The 22,766-nt window shown below is 44.2% G+C and overlaps 1 protein-coding gene across 6 annotated transcripts in view; it reads left to right on the plus strand.

Annotated features, from left to right (window-relative positions):
- mast4 (microtubule associated serine/threonine kinase family member 4) overlaps positions 1-6,826 on the plus strand; it is a 175,303-nt gene extending 168,477 nt beyond the window's left edge. For all 6 annotated transcript variants that reach the window (XM_024382102.2, XM_024382105.2, XM_024382103.2 and 3 more), the window contains one exon: positions 117-6,826. In XM_024382102.2, the coding sequence (XP_024237870.1) occupies positions 117-3,997 (3,881 nt within the window). In that variant the 3' untranslated portion in view covers positions 3,998-6,826. The remainder of the gene's footprint in view (positions 1-116) is intronic.
- The last annotated feature ends 15,940 nt before the right edge of the window (positions 6,827-22,766 follow it).

The raw sequence follows: 22,766 nt of genomic DNA on the forward strand, positions 1-22,766 counted from the left end.
ATACATGTGGTGTGTCTCAGTAAAACAATCAATGTTTGTTAAATTAGGATGAATTTACAATATTTAAAACTATGAAATATTATAGTTGAAGAATGTCCTTCCCTCTGTGTTTCCAGGTGGCAACTCCTCTCAGAGTAGCTCTCCCAGCTCCAGCGCTCCAAACTCCCCCGCAGGATCCGGCCACATTCGTCCCAGCACCCTCCACGGCCTGGGCCCCAAACTGACTGGACAGAGGCTCCGACAGGGTCGTCGCAAGTCTGTCGGTAGCATTCCCCTCTCCCCTCTGGCCCGCACCCCATCCCCAACCCCCCAGCCCACCTCCCCGCAGCGCTCACCCTCTCCTTTACTTAGCCATGGGTCCATGGGGATCTCCAAGACCACCCAGGCCTTCCCAGTCAAGATGCACTCGCCCCCTACCATTGTCCGCCACATGACACGTCCCAAGAGCGCAGAGCCTCCCCGTTCGCCGCTCCTTAAGCGGGTGCAGTCGGAGGAGAAGTTGTCACCCTCCTACACGGGCGACAAGAAGCACATGTGTTCCAGGAAGCACAACCTGGAGGTGACCCAGGAAGAGGCCCAGGGAGAAGAGTTGATGCCTGGGGACAGGGACCACCACACCCTGCAGAGTGTGGAGGAGACGTCCTGCGAGCCTCCGGCCATCACCCGGGTCCGGCCGGCAGAGCAGGGCTGCCTCAAGAGGCCTGTTGGACGCAAGGTGGGCCGCCAGGAGTCTATGGAGGAGCTGGACAAGGAGAAACTGAAAGCCAAGGTGGTGATGAAAAGACAGGACTGGTCAGAGAGGCGAGAGTCCCTGCAGAAGCAGGACGCACTACAGGAGTCTGATATGTCTGGTGCTGAAGGAGGAAGAAGCCAGGGCAGAAGCCAAGGCTCAGAGACAGTCTCACTGGAAGGCAAAGCTGCCAGCACCACTGTAAAAGATGTCCTGTACAAGAAGCTGAACACTCGGGCCAGTGAAGGCAGCCCTGAACCACTAGTGGGCAATAGCTCTGACTCGCCACTGTGCTCCATCCACCCTGACTGGAGCCCCCAGAAGACTGAGTGGCAGCTGTCCAGGCAGAGCAAGGAGGGTGGTAAGCCAGACAGGCTTGACTTCAAGGCCCCCAACATGGAGTTTGCACGGAAGAGGCAGTCATTCGAGGAGCGAGAAGACTGCATGTGCCGACTCTCTCCCGTCATTCATGAGAGCCTCCATTTTGGCTCCACCCGGTCCAAGAGTCTTCAGCTGGACTCGGCCCTGGCTCTAGACCACGTCAAGGGTACCATGGGTAGCGTCCACTCCAGCCCTGAGGGCCTGAACCCCAAGATATTTGCTGGGAGAGGAGAGGGAAGCGCCGTGGAGAAACTCCAGCTCATCTCCTCCAGTGAAGGCTCCCTCAGGAAGACCTCCTCAGAGTACAAGCTGGAGGGGCGTTTGGTCTCCTCCCTCAAACCCCTGGAGGGCACCCTAGACATTGGACTGCTCTCCGGGCCAAGGGTGTCTAAAACAGATATCTGCCTCTCTAAGATGTCTGACGGTGATATGGACTCGATAGGGACGCCCATGTGGCTGCAAAGCCCAGTTGAGCGGCAGGTGTTGATTCCCCTGCTAAAACCATCTGACAAGCAGAAGAGCCCCCCCACCAGTATACTAAGCCCTGGAGCTGTTGTGGCCCTTAGCAGTCCAATTCCCACCAACGGGGAGGCTAGTATTTCCAATACTGGGCTTAAATGCAGTAGCAGTGGTGAGAAGCCACACGACAGACCTAGTCACCATGAACCCCCAATGGCTCTCTCCAAGGCGGAGGTCTCAGACTTTGGGGGGAAACAAGAGAGCAGGTCCAGTATGATAACTCACGATCATAGGGCATTCCGCCACAGTGCCCACTTCTCCAACTGTGGGAAGACGCCCTCCATACGGGAGGTCAGCAACGAAGACCAGGAGGAGGAGGTGGAGCCACCTCAAGAGACCCCAGCCCCCGCACAGCAAAACAACACCGATATCTCCAAGACATCAGATACAGTTGTCGTTCCAAAGACGGAGAATCCCAAAAATACTGCAGCATCCTTCCCTGCCTCAAAGGTAGAGGTTCAAGCAACTGCCCCTCATGCAGCTGTACCAGTGAAGCAAAGTTCAGATTGTCAGTCAGGGCCCAGTTACCTGCAGAGCAATAAGAAACAAAGACCAGCGGAGAGTACAAGTAGCGTCACTACAGTTGTACAATATAATTTAGAGCAGACTTCATACCGGTCAAAGCAGCAGATGGTATACAGCAGTCCTTCGACAGTGACCACAACACAAACGTCCATCCCTGCTCCAATCTCTAGTCTTGGAGATATGAACCGAACAAGTGGTCAAATGTCTCCAAGACAGGACGCCACAGGGAAAACCCAAAACTCTGACAAGGTTCAAAGCAACAGGCCAGTACTAAACAAGGACAGTGAACCGGTCAGTGTGTCTGCTGTTGAGGAGCTCAAAGCTGCAAACGCAGCAAGAGAGAAAATGGCCGAAGTCAGAGAGACAAGTCCTAAAGTGGATGTAAAATGTGTCTTATCTAAAGGCATTTTGGACACTGCAACTGCTAAAACAGAAGCAACACAGAGGTGTGATCAATGTGAAGATGCTTGTCCCATTGGCGGTCAGGTAGCTATTAGTAGTGTAGCAAAGCAAATTAGACAAGGTCCCACTTCACCAAAGACAAAGGGTAGCATTGCAAAGACTGGAGAGCGAGAGAAGCCAAATTTAACACACCGACTTGCTGAAAAAACTTGGGTCAAAGGGGCTCTTGAGGCAGAAATCAGAGTCTCTAAAAAGCAAACTGCTGATGTGAATACCAAAGAGACGAGTCCTGTGCTGATAGTGAAACAGTCACCACCAAGTCCTGCTTCAACAAATCAAACAACCATCAATCCCAAAACTAAGCCAAGATCTGAAGAAGAGAGGGAGAGGTATGAAGTGAAAACTCCCACCCCAGTCGTCAAAGTAAGCCTGGATTCAAAACAGCAAGAAACTACAGTCTCAATGCTCAAAGAAATCCCAGACTCAAAGCAGGAAGAACCCCTACTCAAAACCTTGGTTCAAAGCCACATTGTCAAAGAAAGTTTAGACTCCAAACTAAACAAATCTTCGTGCCAAACTCCTGTCCCAACCCCAGTTGTCAGACACCACTCTGACCCAAAACAGAAAGAACCAGAACTCCACACCTTTGCCCCAACCCCAGCCCAAGTCATCAAAGATAACCTGGACTCAAAACAAAAATCCCCCCCTCACAAAACCTCTGCCTCAACCTCAATGAACTCAAAACAAAAGGAAATCACTACTTCAACTGTTGTTAGACAAATCATAGACTCAAAACAGAAATCCCCCCCTCACAAATCTCTTGCCCCAACTGCAACCCCAGTAATGAAAGAGCCAGCGCCGGTCCTTGCTGCACCCCGACTGCAGGCCCAAAAAGAGCCTCTGACCGGAGCCAGTGCTCCCTCCCAGTCTACCCCTGTACCAGTCCTGCTGGCCCTAGCCATGAGAAGAGAAGCACACCCACCCAACGGTGGAGCTCTCTCAGGCAGGGCCAGCGGCAGCACCGGACAGGAGGCTGTGGTCCAGACCTCCAAGGAGGATCAGAGGAGACCGAGGGTAGAGGCTCCCAGGTCAGAGGGCCTTAGATCAGACTCTCATAGGTGTCTGGGTGGGATGGATACCACAGGGCCAACACCCACCTCCACCAGCAACAGCACCCCCCAGGCCAAACACAGTAAAGCTGAATCCAGGGTCACTAACTCTGATAAACAGGTAGCCTGCAGCCGAAAAGAACAGGCTGACAAGAAGAAAAGGGAGTCTGGTCAAGAGGCAGCCTCTACACAGAAAAACACCAAGAGAGAGACTTTGAGAGTGGCTACCGTGGTGAAAGAGGGTTCAGACAAAGATTCGGCCCGACACAAGCAAACCAAGGAGTCGCCACGCGGCCCCACAAACAAAGGAAATGCGGAATTAAAAAAATAAAACAGCAGCCACCCTTACTTTTGCAGTATGTCCAAGATAAGACAAGGCAGACATTTTAGTTATTCATAGTGTCATCATACCTTATTTCTTTGAGAACCGGGGAAGCTGTTACTTCAGTGTTTATATGGCGTGAGAGAGGTGTGTTATCCTGAGAGAGAGTGTGTGTATGTAGTGGCATAAGCGTATGCTTGGGCGATACTGTAAATGTGTAATGTTTTTGGACTGAATGTAGACAATGATTTGCTGCTCATTTGTGGTCCTCTGCTGTGTGAAGAAAAAAAAGTGTCAAATTTGTATCCTGTGATTGTTTGGAGGTTTTATTTTTTAATCGACAGCAGAGTGCAATGTGTAATCAAAATGTCAGTGGGCAGTAAGTAGTAGCCTTTTCCAAGGTTTTGAATTGCACTCTGGGTTTAGAGTTCTGGGTTAAGAGCACCTCAAATTGAAGGTAGCAGTAGTCATGGCACATCATCCAATGAACCATTTTAGTTGTGTGACAGTGATGCAGTTCATTCACTGGCAAGCGTCATACAGAAGTCAAATATCACCAAAAGTTTGTTTAGATACTTTGTCACTTTTTTAAAAATTATTACCTAGAGGTGAAGTGTGTTTTTTTGTTTTGGGTAGCGGTGCACAGCAGGATTGCACTATGTCCTGTGCTTCTCACCTAGAACTATTTAATATGGAATCATCTTACGGTTCTGGAATCATATTTAGTGGAAGGGGCCTTAGAGTTAAGGGAGAATTGAAAAAAAAAAAAAACTTGCTGTTCTTAGCAGGTTATGGTGTAATTCACATTCCTTTCACATCTCTACATTTCTAAACCTTTGATTTTTATGCAATTGTGTACATAAGTATGACTAAACTAACTGTAAAAATTGGGATACATGGGCTTACGTGAATATGTTTGTTTTGTATATATATATATTTTGCAATGTCATGTTTGTATACTCAATGATATGTCATTTCAGAATAGTGTTCCGCTTGATAATTCTGTGGTCTAGAATAAGCTAATGTAATGTCTATGTATATCTATACAAAATACATCCTCTCTCTAACAGTCATTTTAACACATTCTGATATGTTCAGAATTTTACTTGAGGAGAAATCAAGCTTACATGGGGAGATGTGCTTTTCCTCAAATGGAGTGTTGAAAATTAAACAAAAAACTGTGAGAGGGGCAAGTGGTTCCCAAGAATGCGTTCAATCGTGATTTTGTAGTGAAGATGTATGAAGAATTGTAATGACCGTGTAATATTGAGATGCTGAGCCCAGGAGAAAATATATATGTATGTTATTATGACAATGTGTAGAATGCAAGCTCCAATGAGTTAGAATAAACCAACAATTCTAAGTATGTTTGCCACACTACGGAAGAGATTTCTCAGTCCATTTTTAAGGAGGTGTCTGCATCTATTGGGTGTTGTTTTCCAGTTTTGTTTGTTTGTACGGACAGACATTCATACAATGTGAAATGTATTTTTGGGTATGGTAAATTTAAAAAGGGCTTCAATTCAAGTGAACGTCAAGCAAATTTATTGAGAATGTCAGGGTTGCAAGAGATTAGATTTCAGTTACAGTACTGAAGTTGTGTTCTAGCCTTGTATTGTTTTTGTCGTTTTCGTTCTTTGCCAGACTGTTCTTTTTCCATAAGTGATACAGTAGCCTACATTAATGTACCAGATCAGCCAGATGAAACTGTGCCCAGTTAAATGTCTAGCTAACAATAGGCTTGAAAGGACGGATTTTGTCAAATCAAAATGCACTAATATACAAATCTTAGTTCATATACATAAATGTCATTATTCTAGACAGTTGATGTTTAGATGATGATACTAGCTTTGTGTATCAGAAAAAAGTTTGACTTCTTTTACGCTGACATAGGGATGTCCTCTAGTTCAGCCTTTTGATTGCATACCCTAAATATCAAACAAAGTAGGTTTCTAATTCTGCGATACAATATTAACTCTAATGTAGGATATGTCATAACAATAAACAATCTACTGTATCTTAGGGAGGCAAACAAAAAATACTATGTAAACTGGACATAATGTATTTACATAAATTGCTTACTGTACCCAAGAAGGCACATTAGTAGACAAATAAGATTGATTGTAGAGATTTTTTAAATGTGTTAAGCCGAATCTGAAGTTTTACTATTCTCATTAGTTATTGTAAATGTATTGTCAAACATTTGGGCAAAAGAGAAATTCACCTTTAATATTAGACACCTTTCCCCTCCTAGTTGTAGTAGTTGGGGGAGAGTAGGATGAAAATATCTTACGGAGCTCATCTTGTCCCCTGTCAAACAGGCTCTGGTTACAGACATAAATTAATCCAAAAACACTTTCTTTGAATGACGGAGCATATATTTGTCTCCATGCCCTTTTGTTTCTGACGATTGACATTTAAATCCTTTAAAAAAAGCACATTCAATGTTTGTTTACAAATTCTTCATGGATGTAATATTTTGTATATTGTGTAATTGATTTGCCAAATCTGTGTACTACATCACAGGAAATAGGTTTGATAGTAGTGTTTGTGATTCTCACCTACCCAGCCACCCAGTTGTGCTGTTAGACTGTCTGTTTCAACATCCGTCGGGTCCCTCATGGTCCTGCTTGTTTTCTTTTTTCCTTTGTGTGAAACTAGCATTAGATGAACTTGCTTACTATGTTTTGTCTTTTAGGATCTGTGCAATAAAACTGTTTGAGTTTTGGTATTTCGCCCAAGGAAACCTCTATGGATGTCATAGCTGTTGTATATTAAAACAGATATTTATACTTCTAAAGTTGCATAACACTGAGAATAAAAAGCATGATAAAACTCTTTTCTTTTTATTGATTTAATGAAATTATCATAAATGCAAAAAAAAATGCTTTGTGATGTAGAGATTATGAAGAGCTACATTAAAATGACAAATGCCTGGCCTTGTATTTAACTTTGGAAAGTTCAGCTGTAAGGCATGTGATTGAACTACCCTGATTGTTAGTCGGTGAACTAAACTTTGCTCTGTCCCCTTAAGATCATCTATAAATGCTGAAACTATCATCTGCAACTGCTTTCTTTGGAGGTGAAGTTTAGGGTTGGGCTAAGGTTATTGGAAAGTTAGTTGAACTGTTACCATCTGCAGTTGACTATATCCTAATAACCTGTCACCTTTCAAAGCAGTTTGTATCCTCTGTATTTCTTCCATAATGATGACAAATGCAATTGGTAAAATTGCCATTGAGAGAAATTCAATTTGAATTTGGATTTAAGTCCAAATGCTAACATGCCTGCGGAAAAGAACTCAATTCAAATGCACATCTGATAACCTTTCCTTTGAACCAAAACATTGTCCTATCAATGTTCATCACTTTATTTGCATTGCTCTGAATCCAACCAATTCATTGAATATTGGAACAGTTGCATGCCAAAGGGTTGTCACTCAGGTCAATTTTGCTCTTTTCTGTTAAAGCTTTGACAGAGTCTACGTCAACCATTTTTATCTGATTCATGGCTAAATTTAGCAGGACATTATTCAGTGTGGAGAATGCATTCATACTGGCTACAACTAGTTTATTACCACTAAGATCTGCATACGCCAGGTTGGTGAGGCAGCGAAATGCATTCTTAACAGATACGATGTCACACACTGCCAAAACCAGCCTCTATAGAAGAGGAACATGTATAAACATCTCACCAACAATCAAGAAACAATCCTGTCCTTAAAGGAACCACCCCTCAAATTGAGACTCTCCAGGCTTATCAGAACTTCCAGAAGGTTCCACTGGACACTGAAGTCACCAAACTTCCATGAGATATTTAGCCTTCGGAGAGGACCACCTGCTGCAGTGTGGTTGATGCGGGTGACTTTCAAATGACTGCAGTCCAATTCTATCAACCCTGACATCTTGTTGAATGGCTGGTTCCCCCACTTCATGGAAGTTGCTGGGAAGTTGTAGCTAGACTTCACAGCACTGAGCTCTGCCCTTTTAGCAAACTACTTTGACTCAAGTCAAGCTGCTCCAGCTTGGTGGCATTCCTCTGGCAGCTCTCTTTAAAGTCCATCCTGAAGGTCAGCTTTTGGGCCTAGTTGCCCTTCACAGACAGAACAGTCAGCTGGGGAAGCGAGGCGGTGTTGGTCTGACACAGGTCGTTAAAGCTCTTCTGGTTCTGGATGAGGTGGGTAAGAGATGCCATCTTGGCGATGGAGGCCGGCAGGGAGTGGAGATGAGACCTGGTGAGGTCCAGCTTCTAAAGGCGTCATCCGTCAGATCTGGGAAGTCTAGGTCATGTAAGGAGTCTGTCATTGTCACCAAGGTCCAGTGTCTCTAAAGATGTGAGATTCATGTGAGGGGAGGTATTTCAGATCATCCATTGATGTCAGAGTTAAACTAAGATGTTTCAAGGATTTAGGTCTTACAAAAGCATCATCCAACAAAAACATTAACTAGTTTCCTATCGAGTCTCTAGGTCCGTTTGGTGGTGCAAGACATCCTCAAATCTAGTTTATTTTGCATTTGTAATTAAGAGTGAAACAACTTTCTGTTAATTTTCTAATTTAAAGTGATAATCCAGGACTACAACTTTATTTTATGTACAGCTCAAACCCTGTATTTAGTCCTTTTAAAGTGTTACAGGAAGTAACCAACCTGGTTAGATTCATTGATGGCACTGAATCTAAATTAAATAAGTAAGCCTTTTTCATGTGAGGACTTAGACAAATAACAGAACTCACAACTGAAACCTGGAAGTATGAATAAAACACATAGAACCACACCTTCTCCTGTGCTACAATGTGTTTTGTTGGCTGATCAGACATTCTATATTCTTTATTTCCATGCCAAATCCTCAGTCAGATGCAGACAACAACCTTACAAATTACACCTAGCGAGTGTTTGGGACTATAAGGTTATTTTTGCAGAAAGATGATTCTGAGATAATTGGCTTTAAAGTTCCGAAGCCTCAACCGTTTGAATGGTGTAAGCAATTTTTGTATTGTATTTTTTTAAACTTAACTTAATGAATTGGGGTATTTAGAGTACTATATTTAAGTGCTAATGCCCTCGAAGCCGGTGTTCGGAAGATATACTGTATTGGCACGGTGTTTGGCCAGGTCGGCAAATGTGCCAATGTATCCTCCAAACACCGGCTTTGAGGGGATTATCACTTTTATACAAGGGGTTACCAACATATTAAAATAATGATTGACATATTTTCATTAACGTTATTTTGATTAATTTATTCATACTATTTTATCCTTCCACAGATATAGGCCCGACACAAATCTAAGGTTGCTACCCAAGCCGGCTGGACGTTCGTTCTAACTGTTCCATTGCCATACTGGCTGGCAACGTTCTTATCCCTGGCTTGCTAGCTAGCCAGCTACAGCTAACGTACATTCACGTCAAAAAGGGCAACCAGAATAGTAGCTGCATTTGTATAAGCTGTTTTCTATAGACATTTATTTGGATACATTAGCTCATCCATAACAATGAGCTAATGAGGCATGATTTCGGCTGGCATAGAAAATGTGCTCACTCGTCAGGACACTGATGTTCGGAGGAGCATTCAGGATTAAACCTACTTTTTGTAAAAAGGTAGCTTTATTTTGTTAAATGTTCTGTCAACTCAATTTTGACAAATGCAGATAGAACCAAGTTCTCGATAGGCGTAAAGGGAAGCTGCAAATGCAACACTGCGATGGGTGTATCCTGTCACTCCTAGGGATACATATTTTTTATTTTTTCCTAGGCAAGTCAGTTAAGAACAAATTCTTATTTTCAATGACTGCCTAGGAACAGTGGGTTAACTGCCTATTCAGGGGCAGAACGACAGATTTGTACCTTGTCAGCTCGGGGATTTGAACTTGCAACCTTCCGGTTACTAGTCCAAAGCTCTAACCACTAGGCTACCCTGCCGCCCCATATGATCTGTGTATGAGCCCAGAGCAGTCGGCACACTGTAAAACTGGAACCAAGCCCACACCAAGGGATTGAGAAGAACAAATGTTTTGAGTTTGCCATTTCTCACTAACAGTGGGAGCTCTGCCATACGAGAGGCTGTCCCTCGCAAAGGACAAGTGACAGTTTGAGAGTCGTGTTTTAGTGGCTCTGCCACTTGGGATGGACACCAGATTTATCTAAACTTTTCAGGTCAGTTGTAAATTAATATGCAATCACTATTTCACGTGCTACTTGTTCATTTGAATGTTCCTGTGGATAAAAATAAAATACATGTTTCCCCTTTTGATATAATGATTTAGTCCCTTCTTACAATGAAATAAGCAGGTATTAAAGGTAGACCACAGATATTGAGATGAGCGAGATGCAAGACTTCGCTCTCACAGTCACACAGTCTGCGCATGGGTTCGCTTCAAACTGCTCACAGCGTTGTAGCCAGGGTCAAAAACAGCAGAGAATTTGAGCAACCACTTACATAACGCAATTTCTCTGGTCCCCCTCCCTCCATTTATTCCGAACCAGTCTATTTGATCTGACATTGGTGGAGTGCTGCAGAGGTGGTTGTTCTTCTGGAAGGTTCTCCCATCTCCAAGAGGAACTCTGGAGCTATATCAGAGTGACTATTGGGTTCTTGGTCACCTCCCTGACCAAGGCCTTCTCCCCCGGAAGGGCTGAGTAATCTTCCTCCATTTAAGAACGATAGAGGCCATTGTGTTCTTGGGGACCTTCAATGCTGTAGAAATGTTTTGGTACCCTTCCCCAGATCTGTGCCTCGACACAATCCTGTCTCTGAGCTCTACGGACAATTCGCTTGGTGTTTGCACTGATATGCACTCAACTATGGGACCTTGTATAAACAGGTGTGTGCCTTTCCAAATCATGTCCAATCAATTGAATTTACCACAGGTGGACTCTAATCAAGTTGTAGAAACATCTCAAGGACGATCAATGGAAACAGGATGCAGCTGAGCTCAATTCCGAGTCTCATAGCGAAAGATCTGAATACTTCCAGTGTAGACTGAATACTTCCAGTGTAGATTGATGAGGGGGAAGAAAACAAATTAATAAATGTTATAATAAAGATTTAACGTCACGAAATCTGGAAAGAGTCAAGGGTCTGAATACTTTCCAAATGCTCTGTCCAGTATGTGACACGTATTAATGCCAAAATAACATGCAAACAGGCAACAAAGAAAGTATTACATATATACAGTACCAGTCAAACGCTTGGACACACCTACTCATTCAAGGGTTTTTCTTTCTTTTTACTACTTTCTACATTGTAGAATAATAGTGAAGACATCAAGACTATGAAAGAACACATGAAATGGAGTAACCAAAAAAGTGTTAAACAAATATATTATATTTGAGATTCTTCAAAGTAGCCACCCTTTGCCTTGACAGCTTTGCCCACTTTTGGCATTCTCTCAACCAGTTTCATGATGTAGTCACCTGGAATGCATTTCAATTAACAGGTGTGCTAAACAGGTGTTGCTCCAAACAGGTGGGGCTCTGCGCTCTTAGTGGTTGCAGGAATTGACCCACTATGGTGTTTACTTTCTGCATCTACGTCATATCACTGAGTCTACGTTTAAAATGAAAAGGGACTAGGCCAATTACCAATTGGTATCATAATCTGGTTTTATGTGATTTACTCAACATAGTTTTTTAATTTTTAGATCTACAACTGATAGGGTGGCTACTAAAATATTTTAATCTGATAGCTTTCTAACTACAGTTCCTCTAAGTTGACAGAGCCAGAGTTAGTTTGAAACCAAAATGGCTGCCATCCCATCTTCAGAGGACAGAATTTCTCTACCACATTAGTATCTCACTTTACAATAAGTCAGCATAGCTACAGAATACATTTAAGTTTTGGTAAGGCATAACTGCAATCCTTAGTTTACCATTGTCTTTAATGTGTCATGAGACTTGATATTAACGTCAAATACTTGTGGATGTGGCATACGTCCTCGAACATCAGGGGGCACTGTCAGGCCATCTTTACGCAGGTGGGTTGCAATGAAATGAATGCTCATCTGTTATGCAACAACTCTATCCAATTGAGAGATAAAGAAGACACATTATAATCTCTGTATAAATAGATATAAATCTTTGGGTGATTAGGATACCACCCTGAATAAGCTGCATATTCGACAGAGAGACCAAAGATTAGTGGCCAGTCACTCAATCCCAAATCCAAATGGGATTCTGATGTGCTCAGAGGGAATTTAACATGTTAAAGATGCTGAATACACATTAATATTGCATATATAATACACCACACAATGCAATCTGTGATAAACACAAACAATGTTATGTATTACTGCATGAGATGTACTGTATTTCCTGAACACAATACAGCAGCAAGATTTGATTCACAACACTAGGCCATGTAATAATACTTTGATCTCTTCGCGCAGCAGTAGTAGGCCCAGTATAGAAACGTACTGAATTATGCCCACTCCAGATGACATACAAACACAATTAAATCCTGTGACCTCTGTCTCCATTCAATAACCCTTGCTGCATCATCTGTGTAATTACAGTACAGTCGTGATCAGGCAGATGTAGCCTACTGGCACCCACCACCCTCACTGAGTCATTAACAAACAGCCAGGCAGGCACAGACAAAACTAATCACTTCAGGGATATTTAAAAAATGGGTTCTGATAAAATAGGGCGGAATAAAAGGATATCGGGTTTGGGTATTGAGGCCGGCCAGCCAGCCATGGTAAAACTGTCATAGTAGTGGGGATGTCGTGGACAATGGAGAAGAAGTCAAAGATCTCCCATGGCAGGGTTTAGCACAAAGCGCAGACAGCAGGGCTATTCTGACCGACATCACTCAATTAGACATCAATGGACACTGGCCGCAGCATGTGGAACAGCCAGGCCCTTAATCTCCCCCAAATGTAAATAATCTTTACAGCCCCTCAGTGAAAGAGGTGTAGGAAGGTGGAAAAGGGGGCTTGTGTGTGACAATAGAATATAATTGTGTATTGTCTTCAGATAGACTAACGACTACTCCCCCTCGTGTGCATTAGGAAAGGGGGCATACAGGTAAATAAGGGGATATTATGATTGCTACTCTGCATTAGTTGGGAGCTGAGTTTAGGAGTATATTGCCAGGAGTGGAAATTTCCCACAGCCCAGAGAAGTTTGTTTGGGTTTGTGCAATCACCAAGGTTAATTTAGGCAGTTTGTTATTCAGTGAGACTAGACTTGGGTATCTTCGCTGTATGTATCTTGGGTTCCCCTTGAGTTTCTCTTTAGCGTTATAGTTGTTTGTATTGCCTATTTATGACAGTTATTTATAGTTACAGGGAGGTCTTATTTTCAGTGGAAGCCTTGGCCGGCTTTTTACTTTTCCATGTGGGCCACTGGCCTTTGTTTGACATGTTATCCGTCTCTATCGTATAACCACAGTGATAAGCTCTCCTGTTGGTCAACAAGCTAGGCAGCAGCATGAAATTAGAACTGTTCACCAATTTACACAATGGGCAAAATGGGGTACGGTACAGGAGAGTGCAGACGGAGAGGGATGGGGTACGGTACAGGAGAGTGCAGACGGAGGGGGATGGGGTACAGGAGAGTGCAGACGGAGGGGGTGGGGTACAGGAGAGTGCAGACGGAGGGGATGGGGTACAGGAGAGTGCAGACGGAGGGAGATGGGGTACAGGAGAGTGCAGACGGAGGGAGATGGGGTACAGGAGAGTGCAGACAGAGGGGGATGGGGTACGGTACAGGAGAGTGCAGACGGAGGGGATGGGGTACAGGAGAGTGCAGACGGAGGGGATGGGGTACGGTACAGGAGAGTGCAGACGGAGGGGGATGGGGTACAGGAGAGTGCAGACGGAGGGGGATGGGGTACAGGAGAGTGCAGACGGAGGGGGATGGGGTACAGGAGAGTGCAGACGGAGGGGATGGGGTACGGTACAGGAGAGTGCAGACGGAGGGGGATGGGGTACAGGAGAGTGCAGACGGAGGGGGATGGGGTACGGTACAGGAGAGTGCAGACGGGGGGGATGGGGTACAGGAGAGTGCAGACGGAGGGGATGGGGTACAGGAGAGTGCAGACGGAGGGGGATGGGGTACGGTACAGGAGAGTGCAGACGGAGGGGGATGGGGTACGGTACAGGAGAGTGCAGACGGATGGGGATGGGGTACAGGAGAGTCTGGAAGGTGAATGATGGAGATGGACAGTATCTAGATGGGACTTCTCGTTGATGTAAATGAACGCTACATGGCCAGCGTGACAGCAGGCGGTGGAGGCAGGAGTGGAAGGCATTGTTTACTGAGGCTTGTTTATGTCATTCATTTAACAAAGAGGCTGATCTCAATTCTAACCATGTGACCTACATTGTGTTGTTAACAATAAGGTGTGGATTTAAAAGGAGACAAGCACTGAACATGTAGGTGCAAGCAAGTGCACACATGCACATGCATACCCAGTATTATCCCACAATCTGTCCTGGTGGACAATAGCAGCTCAAAGAAAAGGTTCTAAGCACTGCAACCTTCTCTTTATTTAATGTGGTTTAATGTGGTTTCTTGTGGTTGAGTTGAGCCTTTTGAGCAGCTATACTCATGCATTTGTATAACCCTGTACTATTTATATATTATGTTTTCTGCATGTCTACATGCTACAATGCAAATTGCCCTTTCAAGATCATGAAGACTACAAGATTGTAGTCAATGTGAACGACCCCATGCCATTGTCTACATTCTAAATCAATTAGGATAAAACCATCAAAAGGCAGCATTGCTTAATGAAGCATTAGGCTGCTCCAGGAGAAGGGTTGGTGTGGTGTGGAATGCTAGTTGACTCTGTCTGCATGCCTCTGACACAGTTCCTCTGGAGGCATGCAATATGAGAGGGGGATAAATCCTCTCTGGCTTCTATTCGCCATTGGACGTAGGTCAGGTACATTTTGTTACTTGGGAATCTGCCAAGCCCTAGCCCCAACCCCCATATTCTGCATGTTGCAATTAATACTGCCTAGGCTTTAGACAGAAAGAACCCAGGCTGGCCATTCACACAAAAGGAGGATAAGCTATATAGTCTATGGAATTATATAAGAGTACGCTTACTCTGTTAGATAAATAGTTTTATAAATAAACGGTGGGTGAGAAAACGCATTAGAAGAGAGAAGTCCCTCTGCATTGCATTCTGTGTGTGTTGTGTGTGTGTATATATTTGAACTTGTGTCCTGTGGGAGCTCCCGTTGCGCCGTAAGTGCTCAAGATTCTTACACAGAAATGGCAAAGAGTCCAGAGGTTGGAGTTTACAATCCATCCGTTAGCTCTAGTGTTTGCTTAGGGATTTTGTACTGGCAGCTTTTCATTTGTTCTGTTTTTCCCCTCCCCCAGTAACCCTGAAGGGGAGCGTCGCTGCACAGCTATTTTCAGGTCTCTCCAGCGATGTAAGATCGGGTTCAAGTCCAGGCTCTGGCTGGGCCACTCAAGGACATTCAGAGACTTGTCCCGAAGCCTCATGGGTTGTCTTGGCTATGTGCTTACGGTCTTTGTCCTGTTGGAAGGTGAACCGCCGCCCCAGTCTGAGGTGAGTGTTCAGGAGTAGGTTTTCATCAAGGATCTGTCTGTACTTTGCTCCATTCATCTTTTCCTCGATCCTGACTAATCTCCCTGTCCCTGCCACTGAAAAACAGCCCCACAGCATGATGCTGCCACCACCATGCTTCACTGTAGAGATAGTGCCAAGTTTCCTCCAGACATGACGCTTGACATTCAGGCCAAAGAGTTCAATCTTGGTTTCATCAGACAAGAGAATCTTGTTTCTCATGGTCTGAAAGTCCTAAGGTGCCTTTTAGGCAAACTCCAAGCGGGCTGCCATGTGCCTTTTACTGAGGAGTGGCTTCCGTCTGGCCACTCTACCATAAAGGCCTGATTGGTGGAGTGCTGCAGAGATGGTTGTCTGGAAGGTCTCCCATCTCCACAGAGGAACTCCATCGGGTTCTTGGTCACCTCCCTGACCAAGGCCCTTCTCCCACAATTGCTCGGTTTGGCTGGGCAGATAGCTCTAGGAAGAGTCTCAGTGGTTCCGAACTTCTTTCGTATAAGAACGTTGGAGGCCACTGTCTTCTGGGGACCTTCAGTGCTGCCCCAAAACATTTTTGGTACCCTTCTCCAGATCTGTGCCTCGACAGAATCCTGTCTCGGAGCTCTTCGGACTATTCCTTCGGCCTCATGGCTTGGTTTTTGCTTTCACATGCACTGTCTACAGTGGGAACTTATATAGACAGGTGTGTGCCTTTCCGAATCATGTTCAATCAATTGAATTTACCACAGGTGGACTCCAAGTTGTAGAAACATTTCAAGGATGATCAATTGAAACAGGATGCACCTGAGCTCAATTTGGATTCTCATAGCAAAGGGTCTGAATACTCATCCTCTACAGGATCGGTGTGTCCCCCTGCCGGACGGTTGAGCTAACGTGCGCTAATGTGATCAGCATGAAGTTGTAAGTAACAGGAAATTTTCCCAGGACATAGACATATCTGATATGGACAGAAAGCTTAAATTCTTGTTAATCTAACTGCACTGTCCAATTTACAGTAGCTATTACAGTGAAAGAATACCATGTTATTGTTTGAGGAGAGTGCACCGTTATGAACTTTAAAATGTATATGCAAACCAATTCGGCACATTTGGGCAGTCTTGATACGACATTTTGAACAGAAATGCAATGGTTCATTGGATCACTCTAAACCTTTGCACATAGATTGCCAAAATTTAAATGGCTCCTTTCTCTTGCATTTCAAAGATGATGGGAAAAATATATAATGTGTTATATTAGATCTGAGCTAAACGACTACTAGCACTCACTTCCGTCATCATGAAGTGCTTTGAGAGACTAGTCAAGGACCATATAACCTCCACCCTACCTGACACCCTAGACCCACTCCAATTTGCTTACCGCCCAAATAGGTCCACAGACGATGCAATCTCAACCACACTGCACACTGCCCTAACCCATCTGGACAAGAGGAATACCTATGTGAGAATGCTGTTCATCAACTACAGCTCGGCATTTAACACCATAGTGCCCTCCAAGATCGTCATCAAGCTCGAGACCCTGGGTCTCGACCCCGCCCTGTGCAACTGGGTACTGGACTTCCTTACGGGCCGCCCCCAAGTGGTGAGGGTAGACAACAACATCTCCACCCCGCTGATCCTCAACACTGGGGCCCCACAAGGGTGCGTTCTGAGCCCTCTCCTGTACTCCCTGTTCACCCACGACTGCGTGGCCACGCACGCCTCCAACTCAATCATCAAGTTTGCGGACGACACAACAGTGGTAGGCTTGAATACCAACAACGACGAGACGGCCTACAGGGAGGAGGTGAGGGCCCTCGGAGTGTGGTGTCAGGAAAATAACCTCACACTCAACGTCAACAAAACTAAGGAGATGATTGTGGACTTCAGGAAACAGCAGAGGGAACACCCCTATCCACATCGATGGAACAGTAGTGGAGAGGGTAGTAAGTTTTAAGTTCCTCGGTGTACACATCACAGACAAACTGAATTGGTCCACCCACACAGACAGCATCGTGAAGAAGGCGCAGCAGCGCCTCTTCAACCTCAGGAGGCTGAAGAAATTTGGCTTGTCACCAAAAGCACTCACAAACTTCTACAGATGCACAATCGAGAGCATCCTGTCGGGCTGTATCACCGCCTGGTACGGCAACTGCTCCGCCCACAACCGTAAGGCTCTCCAGAGGGTAGTGAGGTCTGCACAACGCATCACCTGTCCTCCAGGACACCTACACCACCCGATGTCACAGGAAGGCCATAAAGATCATCAAGGACAACAACCACCCGAGCCACTGCCTGTTCACCCCGCTATCATCCAGAAGGTGAGGTCAGTACAGGTGCATCAAAGCTGGGACCGAGAGACTGAAAAACAGCTTCTATCTCAAGGCCATCAGACTGTTAAACAGCCACCACTAACATTGAGTGGCTGCTGCCAACACACTGACTCAACTCCAGCCACTTTAATAATGGGAATTGATGGGAAATGATGTAAAATATATCACTAGCCACTTTAAACAATGCTACCTAATATAATGTTTACATACCCTACATTATTCATCTCATATGAATACGTATATACTGTACTCTATATCATCTACTGCATCCTTATGTAATACATGTATCACTAGCCACTTTAACTATGCCACTTTATTTACATACTCATCTCATATGTATATACTGCTCTCAATACCATCTACTGTATCTTGCCTATGCTGCTCTGTACCATCACTCATTCATATATCTTTATGTAAATATTCTTTATCCCCTTACACTTGTGTCTATAAGGTAGTAGTTTTGGAATTGTCAGCTAGATTACTTGTTGGTTATTACTGCATTGTCGGAACTAGAAGCACAAGCATTTCGCTACACTCGCATTAACATCTGCTAACCATGTGTATGTGACAAATAAAATTTGATTTGATTTATATTAATTTCACATTTCCACAAACTTCAAAGTGTTTCTTTTCAAATGGTATCAAGAGTATACATCTTGCTTCCTGAGCTACAGGCAGTTAGATTTGACTATATAATTTTAGGCCAAAACTTGAGTTTTAGAGAGTTTTATGTAAATAAGGTATTTCAGCTTATTTTTTATATTTTTATTTAATACATTTTGGAATAAAGCTGTAATGTAACAACATGTGGAAAAAGTCAAGGGGTCTAAATACTTTCCGAAGGCACTGTATGTTGATGTACACCATATTGTTGACCCAGTGTGTCTCAAATGTATTAATAAATGGATAATTTTAGTGAGATAGTTGTAGGCCCAATGTATACACTGAAATTGGATGCATATCTCTCAGCGCTGCTAGAGGCACAAAAAAAAGATTAGTGAGATTATCTGAGGGCCTCATAAAATGAGGGCCTCATAGAACAGCAAAGTCTATAAAACCTGATACAGAGATTATATTGGGATTTATGAGGTGTTGCAGCAGATTATATTTTCATCACTCAAAATAAATTCCTTTGTGTTCTGATGTGGATAGGAGGGAGCACCCTATCCACATTGATGAGACAGTAGTGGAGAAGGTGGAAAGTTTTACATTTTTTGGCGTACACATCACAGACAAACTGTCCACCCACACAGTGCCTCTTCAACTTTAGGAGGCTGAAGAAATTTGGCTTGTCACCCAAAACCCTCACAAACTTTTACAGATGCACAATTGAGAGCATCCTGTCTGGTTGTATCACCGCCTGGTACAGCAACTGCACCGCCCTCATCTGCAAGGCTCTCCAGAGGGTGGTGCGGTCTGCACAGCGCATCACCGGGGGCAAACTACCTGCCCTGCAGGACACCTACAGCACCCAATGTCACAGAAAGGCCAAAAAGATCATCAAAGACAACAACCACCCGAGCCACTGCCTGTTAACCCCGCTACCATCCAGAAGGTGAGGTCAATACAGGTGCATCAAGCTGGGACCGAGAGACTAAAAGCAGCTTCTATCTCAAGGCCATCAGACTGTTAAACAGCAATCATCAAACTCAGAGAGGCTGCTGCCTACATACAGACTCAAATCATTGGCCACTTTAATAAATGGATCACTAGTCACTTTAAATAATGCCAATTTAATAATGCTTACATATTTTACATATCTCATATGTATATACTGTATAGTATACCATCTATTGAATTTTGCCTATGCTGCTCTGCCATCGCTCATCCATATATTTATATGTACATATTCTTATTACATATTCGTATTACATCCCTTTAGATGTGTGTATTAGGTAGTTGTGGAATTGTTAGATTACTTGTTAGATATTTCTGCACTGTCGGAACTAGAAGCACAAGCATTTCGCTACACTCGCGTTAACATCTGCTAACCCTGTGTTTGTGACCAATCAAATTTGATTTGATTTGAGAACCCAATTCCATCCCTGGTCTTTAAAAGGGAAGTAGGAAAATTGTTAAGAATTCACTCTTTTGGAACAGTTATTATTCTTATAATTTCCTTATTCCCCTTTTCACAAAATGTGATTTATTTGTATGTTTACAGTAGCCTATCTCCACATTTTCTGAAAAGTATTTATCAAACTGGTGAATACAAGTGTAGATAGAGTTTATTAGTCACAAGGACGCAGATGTAATTGCAGGGCACAGTGAAAATATTATGCTCAACAGAGCAAGCCAAATTAAAAACTAAAATATATATATTTTTTAAAAAATATATACACATTTACAACTGTGGGGGCAGGATATGAGTCTGTTGGGGAATGTCCATAGGGGGAGCAGCAGGGGTGGGAGTGAGAAGTGAATGAAAGTAAACATTATAATAATACAATGTCACCAGATGTAGTCTCATGACACTGCATAACATTGCAACATAACCTGTGACAACACGGTGTCACTTGAGTGGTCTTGTGCAAAAAGTGCACCAATGGAAAAGGCATGTGGTTAGTGTTGATCTCATGGTTTGGCCAGATCATCAGAGAGTGATTCACTCTCACTGAGTGTCCATTTTGCACTGTCATCATCATGTCTCAGGGAAAGACTTGTAGAGTTCAACCATCACATGAAAATGTTTTGTTTCTAGGTAATAAGTGAGTCATGGACCACACGATACTCGACACACAATGACATACTTGTCATTATGATACAGTATCCTTTTTGTTGTTATTGGCTTTGTGATATGGCTTTTTTTCCCCATAGTTGCCTTAAAGGCTTAATACAGCTGTTTATCTCAATGTCAAATAATTTCTCTGTAATAATTAATTACCTCACTGTGATTGTTTTCAATTAAAAGGGTAAAAAAGAAACAAAAATAGCATCAACCGAGTCAGTTATATACAGCCAATACTTTTTTCTAACAAGTAATCTAACAATTCCACAACTACCTAATACACAGCCAATACTTTTTTCTCCCCAATTCCGTGGTATCCAATTGTTGTAGTAGCTACTATCTTGTCTCATTGCTACAACTCACGTACGGGCTCGGGAGAGACGAAGGTTGAAAGTCATGCGTCCTCCGATACACAACCCAGCCAGCCGTACTGCTTCTTAACACAGCGCGCATCCAACCCGGAAGCCAGCTGCACCAATGTGTCGGAGGGTACACCGCGCACCTGGCAACCTTGGTTAGCGCGCACTGCGCCCGGCCTGCCACAGGAGTCGCTGGTGCACGATGAGACAAGGACATCCCTACCGACCAAGCCCTCCCTAACCCGGACGACGCTAGGCCAATTGTGCGTCGCCCCACGGACTTCCCGGTCGCGGCTGGTTACGACAGAGCCTGGGCGTGAACCCAGGGACTCTGATGGCACAGCTGGCGCTGCAGTACAGCGCCCTTAACCACTGCGCCACCCGGGAGGCCCTTACAGCCAATACTTGAGCGGGAATTCTTCACTCCCCTTCAGGAAGTGTTGTGTGGCAAAGTTCAACAGGGCATGGTGGCTTATAGTGGCACCCAATCAGTATCACCAGGGTTGTATTCATTAAGCATCAAATGGACAAACCGGGAGGGACTAACTAGTGGTGTGTGTCTATTTAACTGCTGGTGCGCAATGTCTAATATTAAGGAAGTCTCGAGGTATTGCTCGCCTGAGGTACCTCATAATAAGCACCTCATGATAAGCTGTAGACCACACTATCTACCAATAATATTTTCATCTATTTTTCATAGCCGTCTATTTACCACCACAAACCAATGCTGGCACTAAGACCGTACTCCACGAGCTGTTTAAGGCCATAAGCAAACTGTTCATCCAGAAGTGGCACTCCTACTGAACAGAGAATTTAATGCATGCAAACTTAAATCTGTTGTACCTCTTTTCTATCAGCATGTCACATGCAACCAGAGGAAAAACAAATGATATCCTCCTGATTCATGCTTACAACTAAAAACGAATGTCATTGAGGAGTATACCACCTCAGTCACTGGCTTCATCAATAAGTGCATCGACTACGTCATCCCCACAGTGACCGAACAACCAGAAGTGACCGTACAACCAGAAGCCATGGATTACAGGCAATATCTGCAACGAGCTAAATGTTAGAGCTGCCACTTTCAAAGAGCGAGACACTAATCCGAACACTTATAAGAAGTCCCGCTATGCTCTCAGATGAACCATCAAACAGGCAAAGCGCCAAGACCGAGTCTGTAATATCTACATGTTTCAAGCAGAACACCATAGTCCCTGTGCCCAAGAAAGCAAAGATAACCTGCCTAAATGATTACCGTCGATAGCACTCACGTCGGTAGCCATGAAGTGCTTTGATAGGCTGGTCATGGCTCACATCAACACCATCATCCCGGAAACCATAGACCCACTCCAATTTGCATACCGCCCCAACAGATCCACAGATGACACAATTTCAATTGCACTCCACACTGCCCTCTCCTACAGTACCTGCACAAAAATAACACTTATGTGAGAATGCTGTTCATTGACTAGAGCTCAGCATTCAACACCATAGTGCCCACAAAGCTTATCACTAAGCTAAGGACCCTGGGACTAAACATCTCCCTCTGCAACTGGATCCTGGACTTCCTGACGGGACACCCCCAGGTAGTGAGGGTAGGCAACAACACATCTGCCACGCTGATCCTCAACATGGTGGCCCTTCGGGTGCATGCTTAGTCCCTTCCTGTACTCCCTGCTACCCATGACTGCATGGCCAAGCACGACTTCAACACCATCAGTAAGTTTGCTGACAACAAAACCATGGTAGGCCTGATCATGGTAGGCCTGATCAACAACAACGAGACAGCCTATAGGGAGGAGATGGGAGAACTGGCCGTGTGGTGCCAGGACAATAACCTCT

This window comes from Oncorhynchus tshawytscha, linkage group LG20 (assembly GCF_018296145.1).
Source record: "Oncorhynchus tshawytscha isolate Ot180627B linkage group LG20, Otsh_v2.0, whole genome shotgun sequence".
Lineage (NCBI taxonomy): Eukaryota > Metazoa > Chordata > Actinopteri > Salmoniformes > Salmonidae > Oncorhynchus > Oncorhynchus tshawytscha.